General features: G+C 44.0%; 1 protein-coding gene across 1 annotated transcript in view; it reads left to right on the top strand.

Annotated features, from left to right (window-relative positions):
* LOC141995267 (tropomodulin-2) overlaps nucleotides 1-18,598 on the top strand; it is a 69,016-nt gene that overhangs the window by 47,252 nt on the left and 3,166 nt on the right. Inside the window, exons 4-9 of the mRNA XM_074966339.1 lie at nucleotides 6,667-6,789; nucleotides 8,921-9,007; nucleotides 14,840-14,970; nucleotides 16,564-16,671; nucleotides 16,926-17,069; nucleotides 17,392-17,536. Of these exons, the coding sequence (XP_074822440.1) occupies nucleotides 6,667-6,789; nucleotides 8,921-9,007; nucleotides 14,840-14,970; nucleotides 16,564-16,671; nucleotides 16,926-17,069; nucleotides 17,392-17,536 (738 nt within the window). The remainder of the gene's footprint in view (nucleotides 1-6,666; nucleotides 6,790-8,920; nucleotides 9,008-14,839; nucleotides 14,971-16,563; nucleotides 16,672-16,925; nucleotides 17,070-17,391; nucleotides 17,537-18,598) is intronic.

An 18,598-nucleotide genomic window follows, 5' to 3' on the forward strand; every position in this document is an offset into this window, starting at 1 on the left:
TCTGGGTCATCACCTGGCCCCAGCTTCACAAGATCAGTTGCCAGCCAGCCTGAGCTTTCCTCTCCATCACCAGCCACATTTCCCTACGTCTCTTGGCCCAGCCGCTTCTGCAGCCACTCCTGTTGCTGGAAATGGGCCTCTTACCACTGCTGAGTGGCAAATTGTACCTTCTGTTGCTTTTGCAGGCTGTTCATCAACTGCAGGACTATAGGCTGGATCTGCCACTATAACACAGCTGTCTGTTGCTGCTGTTACACCATCACCTCATCCATCTTCTTAATTACCCAAGCTAGATGGGGTGAGTCAATCCTTGAGGCTTCACTTTCCTGCTTTCTTTTTTTCTTGGCACCAACAATCCTCCTCACTCTTCCCCTGTATCAGGGACTGAACTGCAGTGCCCGCATTCTCCACCACATTCGTAGCAGGGCTTCTCCCAAGCTCTCAAAGACACAGTGCAGCACCCACAGTCCCTTTGAGGCAAGTTTCCTGTTCAAACTTAAACAAAACTGCTTCCCTTCCCAGAGGATTCTGGTAGTGACAGTGGTAGTGGTCGGTGATGCTGCTGCTGCTTCCTCAGCCAGTGCTGACTCACTGGATCGCTCTCTGATCCTTTATAGACTCAGACACAGCTCCCCCTCCATAACTGGCCCAACTGGAAGCACTTGTTCTGGCACACCAGAGCTGGACCTACTTCAGTTTCAGGAGCCAGCCAGCCACCCTGTGACAGCCACTTTTGAGACTGTGAGAACTTTTGAGTGCTTGACTTTGCAACCATAATGATCTTTTAACATAAGATTGTTGTGAGTTTTTTTGTGTGTTTGTTTATCTGTTTTTGGATAAAATCTGCTAAACGGTAAGTAGTTCCTGATGGAAAGGTGTATTAAAGTGACAGGAGTTATACTAGGCTGTTTTTATATTGCTGGTTTGCAGCTTTCAACAGAATTGAGCCTGTCCAGTTTTCTTGTTTATAACTCAGTGTATTGCTGGTAAGAATTCATTTAATTACATTTTAAATAGAGTATTTTTAGAGAGGAATTTAAGTAAACATCAAAAGGAAAGAATACTTTACTTTAGATGGAAAATGTGAATCTTGTGTGTAATTCATGTAAGGCAGAGGTCCAAGATTAGTGAATTTCACATCAAAGGTCATTCAAGCATTCCGTAATCAAGAATAAATAGGACTTCATTTTTTCAATGATTCATCAAATGTAAGAAGTAATAACCAGAAAAATGTAGAGAAAGAGAACAAAAAAGACTCAGGCTGCAATCTGAGACTTACATATGCCTGATAAATGCTTTTTATATTTTATATATATAAATATACATACACACACACAAACATATATATATATACACCCACACCCACATATACATACACACAAGCTGCATGGAAAAAATGAGAACCAAAACTCCCATTTGTATTTTACACAGTATTGTTTTCATCAGTATGGATTTCTCACTGTGCAACAGGACATTTGGCCTACACTAGGTGGCCTACGCTAAGTGGGGTGGTACACAGATCCAGAAGTATGTAGAGAGGCACAAAAATCAAATGCACATTTTGTTTAGGTTATACAAAAGCTGAGTGTGCAGTAAGCCATTCAAAAGATTATTTCATCAGCATTTTATCAATATAGAACTCTGAAATGGCAGCTCTGACCTACTCTTAGGTCCTTATTGTTGAACTTAGTTATGGCAATGATTCCTCTTCATGCTATTGGAAGGTGGCTGAGAGGTTGAACAGTTTGCTAGGAACTATGCAGCCGGACAACTGGGACAGTTATTTCTGAGGTCTAGGGCTCTCTAGTCCCTCTGATGAGGGATATGAGGAGACCAGGCAAGAAGATATAGACAATATTGTCAACATTTGTCAGCCCTGCTGTCCTTGTTTGTGATTTCATTTCTGGAGTTTAGGGCATTGCCTGGCTAGTTCATGCTGCTCAGTTCAAGGTCAGTAGCCTACTGGTATCACCATCATGGATGAAGACAAGTCAGGTCCCCTCAAGGTCTTTAGTCTACCTAACGTCAATGGGCTTAAGTGGCTATCAGGTTTTTTTAAGGAAGAATACTCTACAGCCAATGGCCCACTCTACTGATAGTTTACTTAGATATTTTGATTACTTTTGGTCCTCTACCATTGAAAAATGTGGGTTTGCTCTTTCTAGGTCATCCTGGTGCATAGATGATTGAAGGCAGATGGGTGCATGATGACAACCAGACACTAAGTCTGATCAGCTATAGCCTAGGGGGATTTAAATCTTATGGTATGGCTAGGAGCATTTGCTTTTTCTTCAGCATAATATCTACAAATCACATCTATCAGCACAGTTCTGAGTTGTGGATAGCCTGACAAATGTAACCTGCCTTCATTTGGAAAGAGAGTTAAGAATTTCTTGCTGCAAGTACTTTGCACACAAAACTTGCACTTGACTGTTTTCTTTGATATTGCTGGGATGTCTCTGAATCATGTCATCTGTAAAATGAGGCGACTTAACCTATCTCACAGGGATGTACTGAGGGTGAAATACATTTATGCCTATAAAGTACTCTGAGATCCTTGTGTAGAATGTGCAACAGAAACACAAAGTATTATTTTATCAGTCACTTGTCAGCTGGCATTTTAAGCAATTCATCTTGTAGAATAGAGATTTTTTTGTAATAAGAAGATGCCTTTAAAGAATGGAAGTGTTTGTGGGCAAGAAGAGAAGTAAACTTGACAGGATGTCCTCAATATTCATTTCAAGAGTTTCTGAGCCCATTCAGTCTTTAAACTCATTGATAGAGGCTGACAGTCCTGAGATTGGTGCAGGCAGACTTGCTGGAAGAGATACATTAATCTGGGTATTATCTGCCTAAAAATGCCAATCAGGACCATCATGGAAAAAGATTTAAGCCACAGAAGCATGCAGCTATTGAAAAGCGAAAGGCACAGCAATGTGTAATTGAAAGGAGCAATATCAGAAGAACATTCATTTATGGTGACAAAATGGCATCACTGAGACAAATGAAAATTAAGCTCTTTCGGAGCAGTGTCAGAAAGGCCCAGGATATACTCCAAGCATTTCTGCAAGTGTCAAAACTTGCAGAAAATAAGACAATTTAGAACTGACAATGGACCAAATCCACCTCTACCCAAAGGTCATTGCAGTCTCAGTACAAAGGGATTATCTAAAGCCTGATATACATTTAGTTGTTTTGGGCTAAGGCACAAAGGGAACTGTTCAGCAGTATTTCTTCTAAATGAGTCTAAAAGCATTATGGACAGTAACAAATTGGGAATCACTGATTTATCAGATCGATGGTATTATCCAGTGCAGTTACTCCACTGCTTACGAATGACAGTAGTCTGTTTTCAAAATTTAAATGAGTATAGTAGTGAATACAACATAAGATAGTGGCTTGGCTTTTAATGTTGCCCAGTTCCTTATGAAAGTGACCTAGATTTTCCTCTGATGCAGCTGTCATAGACTGGAAGTACCATAGAGATTGATGGTCTTGGCCTTTGAGAAATGCTACATGGAAACACCTGCTAATGCCTATATTAGAGCAGTATACAGTGGGGGAAGAATTGAAAGGGTCTAGGATAGGTTGTACAAGGGTCTGTGGCAGGGAAACTACTTGGTCCTTGGGGAACATGGGGTTAAATCCAGCTCAACTTCCCCAGCCTTGTGCAGGTGATCATGGGAAGACTGATCATATGATTGGCTGATGAGACAGAAGGGGCAGAATGCCTTTGGGAAAGTTGGAAATTACACAGAGGCAGTTGCGGAATTGAATCCTCCTTCTCCCTGGTACCTATGTGATAAGCTCAAATAGTGGCCATAGCTTATGGGGAGAAGTAGCAAATACATCTGCTTCACTCCTGGTTTTATGCCCTGTGGTCTTGGGATCAGCATATGGGCCTTGGGAAGTGTCCTTTACAATGAATATCACAGAGTGCTGGATTAAATAAGAAATCCACAGGGCTACTGAAGGAGGTAGTGCAGTCCCTAAGAATGGTTTCACAATTTATGTGCCCTTGAACAGGCTTCTGTTGAGTGGAAGGTTCCTGCAGAGGGATTTTTTGAATTGCCTTCAGTTCCTCAGAAAGCACAGTCCTTAAACAGATGCACATATCCCTGGGATTAGCACTCAGCACTGGCTTGGTTCTAGACCCATAGAAGTAAATACCCAATGGTGAGTGCTTGAAAATCCCAACCACTGACACTGCAGGGTATCAATTTTATCAATAGCAGTTTTTATCCTATTCAAAATGATAATGCAAAACACTTTTCCAGGTACAGATAGAAGTGTCACCTCTTGTAGCTGACTGGGCCATGGGTGGTCATGCCTACTGATGGAAGCAAGAGTTCAGCCTACTAGTTAGAGTTGGGTCCAGGATGGATAGTGTCGAGGAAACAGGCCAAGGGTCAGTACCAGAAGACAGAAACCAAATGCCAGAGTCAGAGGGTAAACCAGAGCCATAAGCCAGAGGTGGAGTCGGGGATCAAAGCCGGAAGTCTGAAGCCAGAGGGGAGCAGGGGCTGGAAGCAGGCTGGAACAGGGTTGGAACAAGGGCTGAAAGAAAGCAGGATCAGGGAGTGGACCAAGAACAAGTACAGCTGCAGGCACGGTAGACATTGGGAAGCTGCGGACTTGCTGTGGGAGCCAGTATTATAAGCTAAACCAGCAGCCAGTCAGGGGCTCTGTCAGTTCCAGGCATTGCAGCTGGGCTTATTGGTTGCCTAGCAGCAAAGTTAGTCAGGGAGTAGGCCAGAAGCTGGTCCTAGCTGATCTGGTCCCTGACACCCCTCTCTAGTTATCATAAATAAATGGATCCCCTTTTAGGGATGTTGCAGATAACACTTCTGCAATCTTTAGGCTGGATCTCCTTTCCTGAACCATTCTGTCCAACCTGCACATGGAATCCTCCACCACATTTCAGCATCTGTCGTAAGCCTGGTGCTTTCTAACTGTTCAGTTGGCTTATAGTCTTGGTTACTTCCTTAAAGGTAATTGCTTTTAGTGATACAGGTAAGTCCATTGTTTCATCACATCTCTCAATAAGTGTTAGTGGTTCTGACTGGTTAAGCATAACCTGGAAATGTTGCATCCAATGGGCTCTCTCTTCTTATTCTAGTTAAAATTGTACCATCTCAAGCCTTCACAATGCCACAACAGTTCAAGAATTGTGATGTCAATTGTTTAGATACTAGAAAAAGGTTTTTAGAATTATCTTTCTTGTATGCCTCCTCAGCTTCTTTTACTTTATTTTCCATCCATTCTCTCCTCTGGCTGATATTTTAACTTCCTTGTCTTTGTCTGCATATTCTTGTTGCAGAATAACTCTTTTGCTGTGGTCCTGTGCTTGTTGAATTCTCTTTAATTCTTTCCTCTCTTCAACAAACCACCAGGGATTGGTTGGAGCCATTCTTCTTTCTTACAGCTTTTCGCCTCCACTGTAGTCCTGGCTGCATCAACACTTGCTTCTTTGAAAAACTGCCATTGTTCTTCAATGTCATCCATCTGTGGCTTTAACTTTTCAAATCTATCGGTTTAAGGTTGTTACTGGCATAAGGCAAGGTTGCATACTATCCCTACTACTCTTGTGCATTGTTATAGACTGTGATGAGAACAGTGATGGCTGCTGCCGAGAACATTGATATTGTTTGGACAAGAGATAATATGCGAGACTTAGATTTTGCAGATGATATAATATTGGTTCCCAACTTGGATGGAATGAAAAGACTCTTTTTGAGCATAAAAGCAGAAGTGGTCAAAATGGGACTTTGTATCAGTACACAGAAGACCACGATCATGAAGGCAGGAGAGAATGCTGTCAGCCCTGTCAAATGAGTGACTGATGGAGAAGAGTTTAAAAGAGTTGATGACTTCATCTATTTTGAAGGTACAATATCTGCTAATGGTCAGCTCACTAAAGAAATGAGGGCAAGAACCAACAAAGCCAGTGGATATTTTTCCAGTTTGTCAAACAGCTGGAAGAGTAAGAAGATAAATCTACACACTGAAATGAGATTGTACAATGCTATTGTCCTCCCAGCACTACTGTTGCCTCAGAAATGTAGCAGATGGTGGAGGTACATAACAGGAACTGACTGCATTCCACCAGTGTTGTTTAAGAATAATCTTGGGGATTCATTGGTGAGATCATCTAACCAATGTGGAAGTGTTGTGTTGCATAGGTCAGCAGACTGCAGACTCAATAATCAGACAGAGACAACTACAGTGGTTTGGCTGTGCCATCAGAAGCACAAGCTATATCTTAGATTGGATCCCCCCTGGAGGGAAGAGAAGGGATGGAGGACAAAGAATATCTTACTGCAGGATGATCAAAAAGAATGTGACCATCATGCAGACAGCTTACCATGGAGTCAAATATCTTGCTCTAGACAGACACTAGTGGAAAAAATGGGTTGTCTCATGTGCCACTGGACACAGGAGATTCCAAAGCTAAAGTATAGATTTTAGGACCTTGGCCTCCACAAAAATAAACTACCCCAACCTACAGTAGAAATGTGCTGAAGGTGTAGAAATTAATAGGGAAACATACATTGGAACACAATAGAGAACAATACTGTTTACACAGGTTTCCTTCCTGTACTGTCAGGATGGGGAGGAGTTGTCACAGTAATTCAGTATTCACTTTTGGATTTTTTCCCTCCTTAGGAAAAGTATTTATCCCTAAAGAAAAGCCCATAGAAACCCACACTGCGGAGAAGGTAACCCTGGAGCCAGAATTAGAAGAAGCCCTGGCTGGTGCCTCTGATACTGAGCTCTATGACCTTGCAGGTTAGTTAATGTGTTTGTAAGTGTAAAATCTTCTTCAGTCCAGTACAGCTTGCCCCTTCCACCAGGAGTTTGAGTTGTCACTGCATGCTCTATTCTTACACTGGTTAGACCGGGTTATCTTCAGCCTCTCTATCACTCACCCTATTTTTAAGCCATTATGGAATCTAGGCCTCTAAAATGTGCACAGATGTTAGAAATGTGGAGCAAGCACTGGTGCATAAGTGTTAGTATGGGCTCAAGCCTGCATCTTCTAATGCACTTAGCTGCATGCACTTCGAGTGGGGGTGTGATTCGCAGCTTGAGGAGACATGTGCTAGTTATCATCGAGCTAGCATGCTAAAAACTGAGTGTAGATGCCCCAGCACGGGTGGCAGGAGGGGTAAGTGCTCCAAGTACGGACCCACCCAAGACCCTAGGGACATTCTCAAGGTGGTTAGCTGCTCATGCTGCTGCTGCTACATTCTGTTTTTAGCACGCTAGCTTGATGAGAGTTAGCGTCAGTATGTCTTCTCAAGCTGAGACTCCCACCCCCCGCTCGAAGAGTAGATATGCCCTGAGTATCTTTTCACTCCAATTGCATTTAATTCCCACTGTATCATTGGAGGTGCTCAGCACCTTCTAGAATTGGGCCTTCAATATCATTCAGAGCATTTGCAACTGTTTTCACTATTTTGCAAAAAAGACACAATGTTGTGTATCCACAAACATCTTTCAAACAACCAGAACCCTGTCCAGCTACACCCAATGTGCATCTCACACAAAATATGCTATCTACAAAATTTCTGGTCCATATTCTACCCTCATTTCACACACCGTTACCAGTGGTGTGAATGAAAAGACGAAGAATAAAATGCGGCTCTACATTAGGTTTTTTGTTTGTGTTTTACAATGGTCAATACTAGAGCTGGTTGGGAATTTTCCATTGAATTTTTTTTTTTTAAACAGAAAGTTCAGTTTTCAGAGAAATACAATTTTCCATGGAAAATTTCAACTTTACTGATTTTTTTTTTCAATTTTTCATTGGGAAAATCTAAAAATATTTCAGTTTGTTGAACTGAGTTAAAACATTTTGTTTTGAGTCCGTTCAACGTTAAACGACATCTGCCTAAGGTGGTGCATTGCCACAGAGGAGTTGTAGTTCAGATGCTGCATGCCCCCATTCTCTCCTGTGTGCAGAGCTCTTTTGCCAGACTACGTCTCCCATGATGCACTGCAGTCTCTCCTCTGACCAAACCCTGTGGTGAATCATGGGAGCTGTATGACTGCGGTACATAACTCAGCCAAAACAAATGTAGAAATATCAGAATTTGACCTGGGATGGAAATTCCAGTTTCTGCTCAGCTGTAGTCAGTACCCAACTCACTGTATTAGAACATATAGCACAAATAAAGACTAAGATATGATTGTATAATGGCCCTACTAAACAGAGGGTTGCAAATAGCCCATGATGGCAGTGTAATAGTCACAAGTGATATTATCTGAAGACAGTCACTCTCTTCAGTGTCTGTGTAAGGAAAATCTGATTGTAGAGGTAAAAAGCCACAGTGAGTCATGCATTCTTGATTCATAGATACCTGTGAAAGGATCCCTCAGGTCCAAGCAGGCAACTAATCCGAGGAGAAGGATCAGATACCTAACCGTTATGTTGTTTCTGATAGAATACTGTGGAAACTGCCTCTGTACTAAGATAATTTTTATTTGCTGCCTCTTTTATTGAAGTCTGGTTTCTTTCTTCAGCCTGTTTCTAGTTCTCATATAAATCCTTATTGCGGTGTCTTCCATTATGTTTGAATGTTTTCTTCCCCCTGCCCCATACTTTAGCACCCACAGAAATCCCAAGATGGTTACGATGTTCATGTATGAATGTAAGTGTACCAGGACATAGACACATAATGTGCATCCTCCACTGGTGCATTTGTAGGAAAGAACCTATAGTCAAGTTCTCCAAACTTTCAACTTACAGTATTAGAGGTTAACGAGGCCTCACCTATGAACACATATGACCCAAGACAATAACAACTCTCTGATTGATAATCTAGCTAGGGAACTAAATTGGAATTTGTAAAATGCATGTTTCCTTTGCAAACTTTATTAACATTGGATTTTACTACTGGCATTTTTATGTTTATAGCCGTTCTTGGGGTGCACAACATGGTCAACAATCCACAGTTTGATGAAGAAGGAACCAGCAGTAAAGATGGAAAAGGAAGTGTGAGAAGTAAGTAAACAGATTTCCTTTGCAGTCTGCTTGTATTCTTAGGTAGTTATATAGTTAGTTGGGGGTTGTTAGTCTAATCAATATAGTATCACTGGACCAATCCTTCATTAACCCTCATTAATCATGAGGAGGAGCTCTTAAATGAATATAATTTAAATTAAAAATTCGTACTATCAATAGTGTGTTACACAAATAAATCACTCTAGCGGGGAGCTCAGCTTTCCTTAGAAGCAAGGCTTGCTAGATAGCGGTGGCAGAGAGGGTTGGGAGTGCACAGGATCATAAGTGTGGGAGTGGAATGGGAAGCTAAGGCATCTATGTTTCCATGCATCCATGTGCATATGGATGTGGAGCTCCAAAGGCAGTAAGTAGAGCACTGGCATCTGCACAGTTACTGAGAAATGACCATGTGATCATTATGCAAGTCAGACCATCTCATCCAATCACAGTACATACACACATCACACAGTACATACACACATCACAGGGTCGGTCCTGGGGCCGGTTTTGTTCAATATCTTCATTAATGATCTGGAGGATGGCGTGGACTGCACCCTCATCAAGTTTGCAGATGACACTAAACTGGGAGTAGTAGTAGATATGCTGGAGGGTAGGGATAGGATACAGAGGGACCTAGACAAATTGGAGGATTGGGCCAAAAGAAATCTGATGAGGTTCAACAAGGACAACTGCAGAGTCCTGCACTTAGGATAGAAGAATCCCATGCATGGCTACAGACTAGGGACCGAATGGATAGGCAGCAGTTCTGCAGAAAAGGACCTAGGGGTTACAGTGGACGAGAAGCTGGATATGAGTCAACAGTGTGCCCTTGTTGCCAAGAAGGCTAACGGCATTTTGGGCTGTATAAGTAGGGGCATTGCCAGCAGATCGAGGGACTCGATCGTTCCCCTCTATTCGACATTGGTGAGGCCTTATCTGGAGTACTGTGTCCAGTTTTGGGCCCCACACTACAAGAAGGATGTGAAAAAAATGGAAAGCGTCCAGCGGAGGGCAACAAAAATGATTAGGGGACTGGAACACATGACTTATGAGGAGAGGCTGAGGGAACTGGGATTGTTTAGTCTGCAGAAGAGAAGAGTGAGGGGGGATTTGATAGCTGCTTTCAACTACCTGAAAGGGGGTTCCAAAGAGGATGGATCTAGACTGTTCTCAGTGGTAGCTGATGACAGAACAAGGAGTAATGGTCCCAAGTTGCAGTGGGGGAAGTTTAGGTTGGATATTAGGAAAAACTTTTTCACTAGGAGGGTGGTGAAGCACTGGAAAGCATTACCCAGGAGGTGGTGGACTCTCCTTCCTTTGAGGTTTTTAAGATCAGGCTTGATAAAGCCCTGGCTGGAATGATTTAGTTGGGGATTGGTCCTGCTTTGAGCAGGGGGTTGGACTAGATCAGTGGTTCTCAAAGCCGGTCCGCCGCTTGTTCAGGGAAAGCCCCTGGCAGGCCAGACCGGTTTGTTTACCTGCCGTGTCCGCAGGTTCGGCTGATCGCGGCTCTCAGTGGCCGCGGTTCGCCGCTCCAGGCCAATGGGGGCTGCGGGAAGCAGCGCAGGCCAAGGGACGTGCTGGCTGCCCTTCCTGCAGCCCCCATTGGCCTGGAGCAGCGAACCGTGGCCACTGGGAGCCGCGATCGGCCGAACCTGCGGACGCGGCAGGTAAACAAACCGGTCCGGCCTGCCAGGGGCTTTCCCTGAACAAGCAGCGGACCGGCTTTGAGAACCACTGGACTAGATGACCTCCTGAGGTCGCTTCCAACCCTGATATTCTATGATTCTATGATTTGCATACCATTACAGCTGTGGGCCACTAACTGGGTAGCATCCCTAGCTGAGACAATTCCAGGTTAGTACTACCTGATGCTTGATGTGTTTCTAGCACAGTTCACAATATGTCAGGTCCACCAAGCTGCATTCAGCACTGTGAGGAGGGTACTTGAAAATAACGCTTTCCCTATTATTGCATCTCATCTGTCACTTGTGCTTTTTTGTTGGACTTGCAAAATAATATCCCGCACAGTTTAAATGATCCTATTGTTTGACTGTTGTGTGTTCTTTGTGGGGGTTAAGTACATTCTACAGGAGGTGTAAGCACTCAGAAAAATAATAACAGTCATAATTATTAAAAAAACTAAACAGTATTCAAATCTTATTAATTGCTTTTCATCAGAGATGATCCTGAGCTGCAGAGTTTAGATCAAGATCTGAACTTCCCCTAACGTTTGGAGTTCTTTGCTCCAAGGGTTTGGCTCATTTGGTCGTTTCTCAGTAACTGTGCAGATGCCAACCCTAGGGAGTAGCTGCAAAGTTTGGATCCAATGCCTTTGCACTTCCTGAGTTCACAGATGTTCAGATCCAAGGTTCCAATTCTGCATCCCTCTGTGCATTTCAATACTAGATTGTGATGGGCCCTTGCCTGAGTACACAGGAAAAGGTAGCCACACAAGAAGCATCCCTTCTTGTATGGGCTGTGACAATAGCAGTTGTTGTCAGCAGGGACTTTTCATCTCCTCCCTTATCTGTGTGAAGAGATCACCCAAGAGGAGGGCATGGAGGTAGGCAGAACAGGACTGAGATATCTCTGCAACCCTTCCCAGTGGGAATCTGTTCAAATTGCAGGCTATCCCAGAACATGCAACTGCTTATGGTACTAATTCACATAAACTTGGGATTATTTTTGTTGTACTGAGTCAAAATGTCAACTGTGTGGGTTTGGTAAACTATACTCCAATCACAAAGTTGCTCTGTCAGATCACTTTGTTCCTTTGTCCAAAAGCAATAACTTTTCCTAGCTAAGTGTAATTTTTCAGTAAAGAAGGGGAACACATTTCAAGAGCTGATTGTTAACATGACAAACAGTTCCCTAGTTAAAGAAATAAGATAAAATTCATGGGCAGTGGCAGGCAGCACAACAGGAGGAGAAAATCACTGCTAACTACTCATGGTAAAGTAGAAAGTCTACTCTGTGGACAGGGTTACAGTCTCTAACAAATAGTCCTTCAATGGCTGGGCCTTGGCTCTCAGCTTAGTCGAATACTGCTACAAATGCAAAAACATTTTGGTGTAATTTTTACTTTGAATCCAAAAGGTGGTGAATTCTCCAAGTGCATTTTATTAGCAATCTCCAACATCATTAGTAACTCTCTGAAGGCTGCTACTGGAGTATTTATGGAGGCATTGGGAGGTCCTGTGGGGAGTGGACTGGGACATGCTCCATAGCAAAGGGAGTTGGAATCTGCTCAAATAGTGAAATCCAGCTCAAGGCTTATGTAACAATTAAGTTCTACAAAGAGCTTAGGTGTGATTTAATTGGTGTATTGGCTTTTTCCTAGCCCAGTGCACAGGGTAAGTGTCACCCATTGCACCTCATGGAAATGCATGTAAACTTTCAGGTTTCAGCACAAGCCCCTTGAATAGAACATGACTTTTTGCACTACAAAATAACCATGTTTAAACACAGTTGTGGTCAGTAACACATTCCTTTCTTGACTGTAGCAGCTTGGGTGGGCAAGGTTTATTATTCATCTCCACAACTATAAGCGGGGGAATTATAGGTATTAATTGTGCTGTATGCTAGGATTTTTATGCATCTCCTGGAATGATCGATTTTCTTTTATAGTACATGGCTGCCAACATTAAAAATCGTATCGCTTTGGAGCAGGGATATGCAAAGACTTCATAAATTTCTGTGTTGGCAGAGAACTGCTTTTCATGCTTTGATAGTTTTATTATTTAGAATGTGCGGATGTTGCAATTTTACAAGAGCTAATTGAATTTATAGCGGGGCTGCTAATGTCAGAGATGGAGGTGGAGGCTAAGGGGCCTCCTCATCGTAGTTTTTGGTGTTAGCACTGTCTGTTTAGAGGGAAAGGGGCACTTTCTCAGAACATATCCAAATATTTTCACAAGTGCATCTCCCTTTGCAGGCTTTATGGCAGGACCATAAACCCTGGGTTCCTTTCAGTATTGGTATTTTATATCCTGTGCAATAGACTTCATGCTTCCCTCAGAGCTGGATGCACATGGTTGGCTCAGAGTGACTGCACTGGGAGCTTTGCACATAAAGCCGAGGACGGAATTTGTCCCTAATGATACAGTTCAGGACTCCGGTCACCTACCATAGGTTAACATGCTTTCCTTCCCAAGGACAGATGCACAGAAGGGGCTGGAACTAACCTGACTGTGCCTGCAGGTTCTCCGGTGCAGACTTCCTAGCATACTCTCTCCTTTGTGGTGATGGGGCCAGAACTTCCAGGAGATGGCAAAGATCTGCAGGAAAGGCAGGGTCCACCCCAAAGAGCACAGTTTGGGTTTGGTTTTAATTGCAAGGAAAATAAGTATTCATTAGATTTGCTGAAAGCTACTGCAAAGAGGATACATTGCAGCCAGAGTCTCCTCCTGGCAACACCCTGGCAGAAGCACCTACACCAGAGGTGGGCAAACTACGGCCCGCGGGCCACATCCAGCCTGCGAGACTATCCTGCCCGGCCCCTGAGCTCCCGGCTGGGGAGGCTAGCCCCCTACCTCTCCCCCGCTGTCCCTCATCCTCTGCAGCTGCGCGGGCAGCGTGGCTTGTGCCCGCCCACCTCCCAGGCTTTCCAATAAGCCTGTCCTGCCGCTCTGAGGGGCATAGTAAGGGGGAGGAGGGGTTGGATAAGGGGCAGGAGGTCCCGGGGCGTAGTCAGAGGGTGGTTGGATGGGGTGGAGGTTTGGGTGTGGGGGGCGGTCAGGAGACAGGGAGCAGGGGGGGTTGAATAGGGGGTGGGGTCCTGGGGATCCCGGGGGGGACAGGGAGCAGGGGAGGTTTGATAGGGGGTGGGGTCCTGGGGGGGCAGTTAGGGATGGGGGTCCTGGGAGGGGGCGGTCAGGGAACAAGGAGTGGGGCAGGGGGTTGGATGGGGTGGGGGGGCCTGTCAGGGGGCGGGGTGTGGGTAGGGGTCAGGGCAGTCAGGGGACAGGGAGCAGGGGACAGAGAGCGGGGGGGGGGTTTGGATAGGGGGTGAGGGCCAGGCTGTTTGGGGAGGCACAGCCTTCCCTACCTGGCCTTCCATACTGTTTTTCAACCCCAATGTGGCCCTCGGGCCAAAAAGTTTGCCCACCCCGATCTACACCATGCCTGGAGGAGGTGCAGTTTATCCTCCTTCCATGCCAAGCCAGCTCTGCTGGCCAGTGTGGAAAGGGGAGTGAGATGTGGCCATGCCCTTACCTAGCTCCTACCCTTTGTAAGAGCACTGCAAGGCACCAGGAAAGAGAAAGCCTGTGCTCCCAACTACATTGTAGCCAGCCCCTGCAGAGAGATGTAAGAATGGGGGAGAGGACAGCGCTGGTCACAATTTGGTGTATAACACTAACTCTAGTGTATATAGCACAGTGAATGTCATACCAGACACTTCATGTCACCCTCATCTGGCTGTGTTAATAGGTCTGCTAGAAAGTTGCCTCCCGGGAAAAGTATTTTCTACTACTTTCCCACAACCTGGGAAAAGAAGTGTTCTAAAGTGTATCGCAATAATTATTCATCTCTGCACTTTAGCTGCACTTTCTTTCTTGCGTATAGCTACATAAACTAACAACAAACAGTGGGAGAGCCAACTGAATGATACCATTCTTCACTGGCCACAAAAGCATCAGCATCTCAGAGAAACACTAGTCAGAAATCCAGAACCCTTCCTTCCCAATGCTCAACGGCTCACAAGCATTCATCACAAACATGAGATTTGTCACAGAAACATCCAGCTTGCCTCAACCCAAAAATAAGTGAGAGTTCAGAAAAGCCAGTTTATTTCTGATGATGCATGTTTAATTAGATCCTGTGTTTCAGATGTGGTCAAAGGTGAAAAGGTCAAGCCAATTTTCGAGGAACCACCTAATCCAACCAATGTGGAAGCAAGTTTGCAAAGGATGAAAGCAAACGATCCTAGCCTCCTTGAAGTCAATCTGAACAACATAAAGGTATTTGGATAGGGGTTGTGGCTTCATTCTCTTTGCTGCAGGAGGGTTCATCTGAGATGACAAGATTTACAAAGTTTTGTTTAGAAGCATGGGGTTTTGTTTTCAAACATGTTGCTGCATTTACAATATTTGGGAGGAACAGGAGACTCAGGAGAGAAAGAGGGGCAGACAGGAATTGTCCCAGTTATTCCAAGGGTCACCAGCATCTGACATTGAATTAGCTGCCAATTAGAACTCCAAGCAAGGGTTCCCTTCTGCCTTCATTTCTCTAACAGCTGTAAAGCAAGAGACCTCCTGGGGCACGCAGGGGTGCTGGCACAATTTGTATAGGGAGGGTGCTGAGAGTCATTGAACCAAACTGTAAACCCTGTATCTGATGGAAACCACTTCAAGCCAGCAGGTGCAGCAGCACCCCTTGTTCCAGCACCTATGGGAGTACCGCACAATTGTTGGCCTAATTCACTTAGCCCACAGATGAAAAGGGAGAAGTTGGGATGCTCAGACGCTGAACATCGCCCCCACACTGAGCTGGAGCAGTAGCCTTTGTCTGCACAGTTCAGAGTGGCTGGTTGGATCTAGGAATAGGATAAAGCTTTGTTAGTGTTTGCTTTGAGCTCAGAGGTGGTGACAAATAGTAGCTCATTATTTTTTTCCCTTTCTTGTTTCATATTGTTTTAAAACTAAGTAATTTTCTAAAAGGACCAGCATGTTGAGTTGATTCATTGTATCCTTCTTTTTATCAGTACAGCTTGTTTGGTAGCAGTCTCACCTCCAGGTGTCTAATTCCATATCAAGACTTAGGCTCATGCCCAAAGCTGACACTGCATGTTGTACTAAGGGTTTATGGATTGGTTATTCACCCCTCATTATACGGTTTCTGGGCACGAGTGTACATTTGAAAAAAAAAAAAAAGCAATACCAGTGATCCAACAATACAACCACAAAACTATACCACAGGTCACCACTCACTCTCACCTGCGGGTAACAAATCCACAACCAATAGACCTCCTCGCAGCCAGCAGCAAGTTTGTGTCCCAGCTAAAAAGCCAGATTGAACAGATGTATTTTACGCTCCATCCCATGGGGCCAAACTCAGGCTTTGTTAGATTGCAAGAGGGAGCCTATGTGGATGATGGGGGCCCGCCCATGAGAATATTATGGCCGTCCTTCAGGATTTCAACCCTGGAGACAGACAGCAAGAGATTGCCACCAGTCTTAATTTCCAGGTTGGTGCATGGTAGAAGAGATGCCTAGAGGATCATCAGTTCTCAGACTGTTTAGGACTTTACAGACACCTTTCATTGTACCTAGAAATGAATATGAAAAACAGTGCAGAGCAGTGTTTTCACTTTGGCCTGCCTTGCTTACAAGGTGGTGGCTGCATTCTGCCCTAGCTCAAGGTGCTGAGCAGTCTTCAAGGGCAGCCACGAAGCTGAGCAAGTTACAGTACTCTGGCCTGACAGGCTTTGTAGAGCATGGGGAATGGCTAAGGAGTTGTACAGAGAGGCAGTGTTAATTAATGTAGCAATCATCAAAATAAATGTCTGGTGATGTGATTGGCTGTAATGTTTACTGGGTTTTGTCTTACTGTAGAACATCCCAATTCCAACGCTGAAAGAATTTGCCAAGGCTTTGGAAACCAACACCCACGTGAAGAAGTTCAGCCTCGCAGCCACTCGAAGCAATGATCCCGTTGCTGTTGTAAGTTGAAACACGACTTGAACAGGCAGAATTGTTCACTAAGGCTGCATTTGTCTCTAGGAGGGGCTTGTTTTTCAGATGTCTCCTGTGACTGTGCACAGTGGCATTATAACCTGTTCTGTTCTAGGAATACACTCTACCTCCATGACTCAGTTTGCAGTGCTTTTCTAGGTACTAACCACAATTCAGATTCTTGGTGTTATCTGAAGCTTTCAGAGTTTCAAACTCACACCACCTCTTCCCTGACTCTTCAGGCTTTTGCGGATATGTTAAAAGTGAACAAGACACTGAAGAGCCTAAATATAGAATCCAATTTCATCACTGGGGCTGGCATTCTGGCACTGATTGATGCACTAAAAGAGAATGAAACCCTGACAGAGATCAAAATTGACAACCAGGTAAGGCGTGGGCAGTAAACTGGTGCCTGCTTTGTTTAGTTTCTAGGTAGGTTCCATATGTTCTTCTATAATATTTTAGGTTTGGGATCCATCAAAGAGGCAAGGCAAAATCCTATGGATCAGCCTTTTTGCACCTCATTCCCAAGCACATGCTGCTAAGCAACAGAAAAGAAAACTGACCGATGCTAAAAAGAAAGCCCAGAGGAAGTTCTCCAGAGATGGGGTTCTTTCTCCAGTTTGTAGCACATTACTGAATATAACCACTTCTCTCTCTTTTGTGAGAAGATGTTTCCTTTTCTTTTCACTGTGTGTCACTCAACAGAGGCAGCAGCTGGGGACAGCTGTAGAGATGGAGATTGCCCAGATGCTTGAGGAGAACTCCAAGATTCTCAAATTTGGATACCAGTTCACAAAGCAAGGTCCAAGAACCAGGGTAGCTGCAGCTATCACTAAAAATAACGATCTAGGTAAGATGCTACAGACATTCATCAGCAATTCTTTCAGGCCAACTCCTGCCCTCCTTATACATTTTGTAGACCAAAAAATAGTCAAATAGTGATAGATCCTGAGGTCCTTAATCAGTTTTTACTAAGTCCTTTCTCAGGCAAACACCGATTGACTTCAGTCTGGGTTTGCCCCAGTAAGGACTTAGCAAAAAATTAGCAAATGCATAGTTTGGTGCAGATACTTTATTTTTGGCAATACGTACCTGAATTCCCATGATATACTTTATTTCCTGAAATTCTAATTGTCCCCAGCAGGGCAAAGGCTGATTAAATCTCTCATCCTTATCATGTAGACAATTACTCTAGAATTTTGCCTTCTCCAGGTTTACAACTACGCTGTTTTGCATTGGCAAATCATCACTGCCTATTTAGTACAATAGAATACTTCATAAAACCATATATCTGGAAAAGCAAAACATTGGAAGCAGAGGCAAAATGACAGACATTTGCACTGCAAAGGCTTTGGGATAATGCGGTCTGTTCGCTAAGAGCTTTAATGTTTACATTAAAGGAAGTTCATAGCCAGACTGCAATGAGAAGTATTCTTCTAGCTCTGCCTGTTTTGTTCTGTATTTCAGAAACACAGCATCACAAACATGGCCTCCCAGTGCAGTTTGGTAACGCCAAAGCCTATCTAATATGAACAGCATTAATCTGGCCTTATGGCTCAGTGCAGACTGAACAGTGTTACAGAATAGCTAATGCTATGGAATGCAAGGAGCACCAGCACAATGGACTAGTTAGAACTTCCCAGGCCCTCTTACAGTGCATTGCTGAGTGCCGGGGGACTCCTCCATTGTATTGCAGGGAATAAGACGTCACCCGGAGTAGCGTGGCTCAGGACACAATAGTAGAATGTCATTGATCTGTGCTTCATTAAACTGCATCCCCCCCAAATAATGCATTTTCAATGCAGATCTGTGGGTTAATTAAGGTTTACTGTATTATCCAATGGTCCATGCAACCCAGAGATCTATTCTGAAACTAAAATGTTTCCTTTTGGGTCTGATTTGATATTTTCCT

This window comes from Natator depressus, chromosome 10 (assembly GCF_965152275.1).
Source record: "Natator depressus isolate rNatDep1 chromosome 10, rNatDep2.hap1, whole genome shotgun sequence".
Taxonomy (NCBI): Eukaryota; Metazoa; Chordata; order Testudines; family Cheloniidae; genus Natator; species Natator depressus.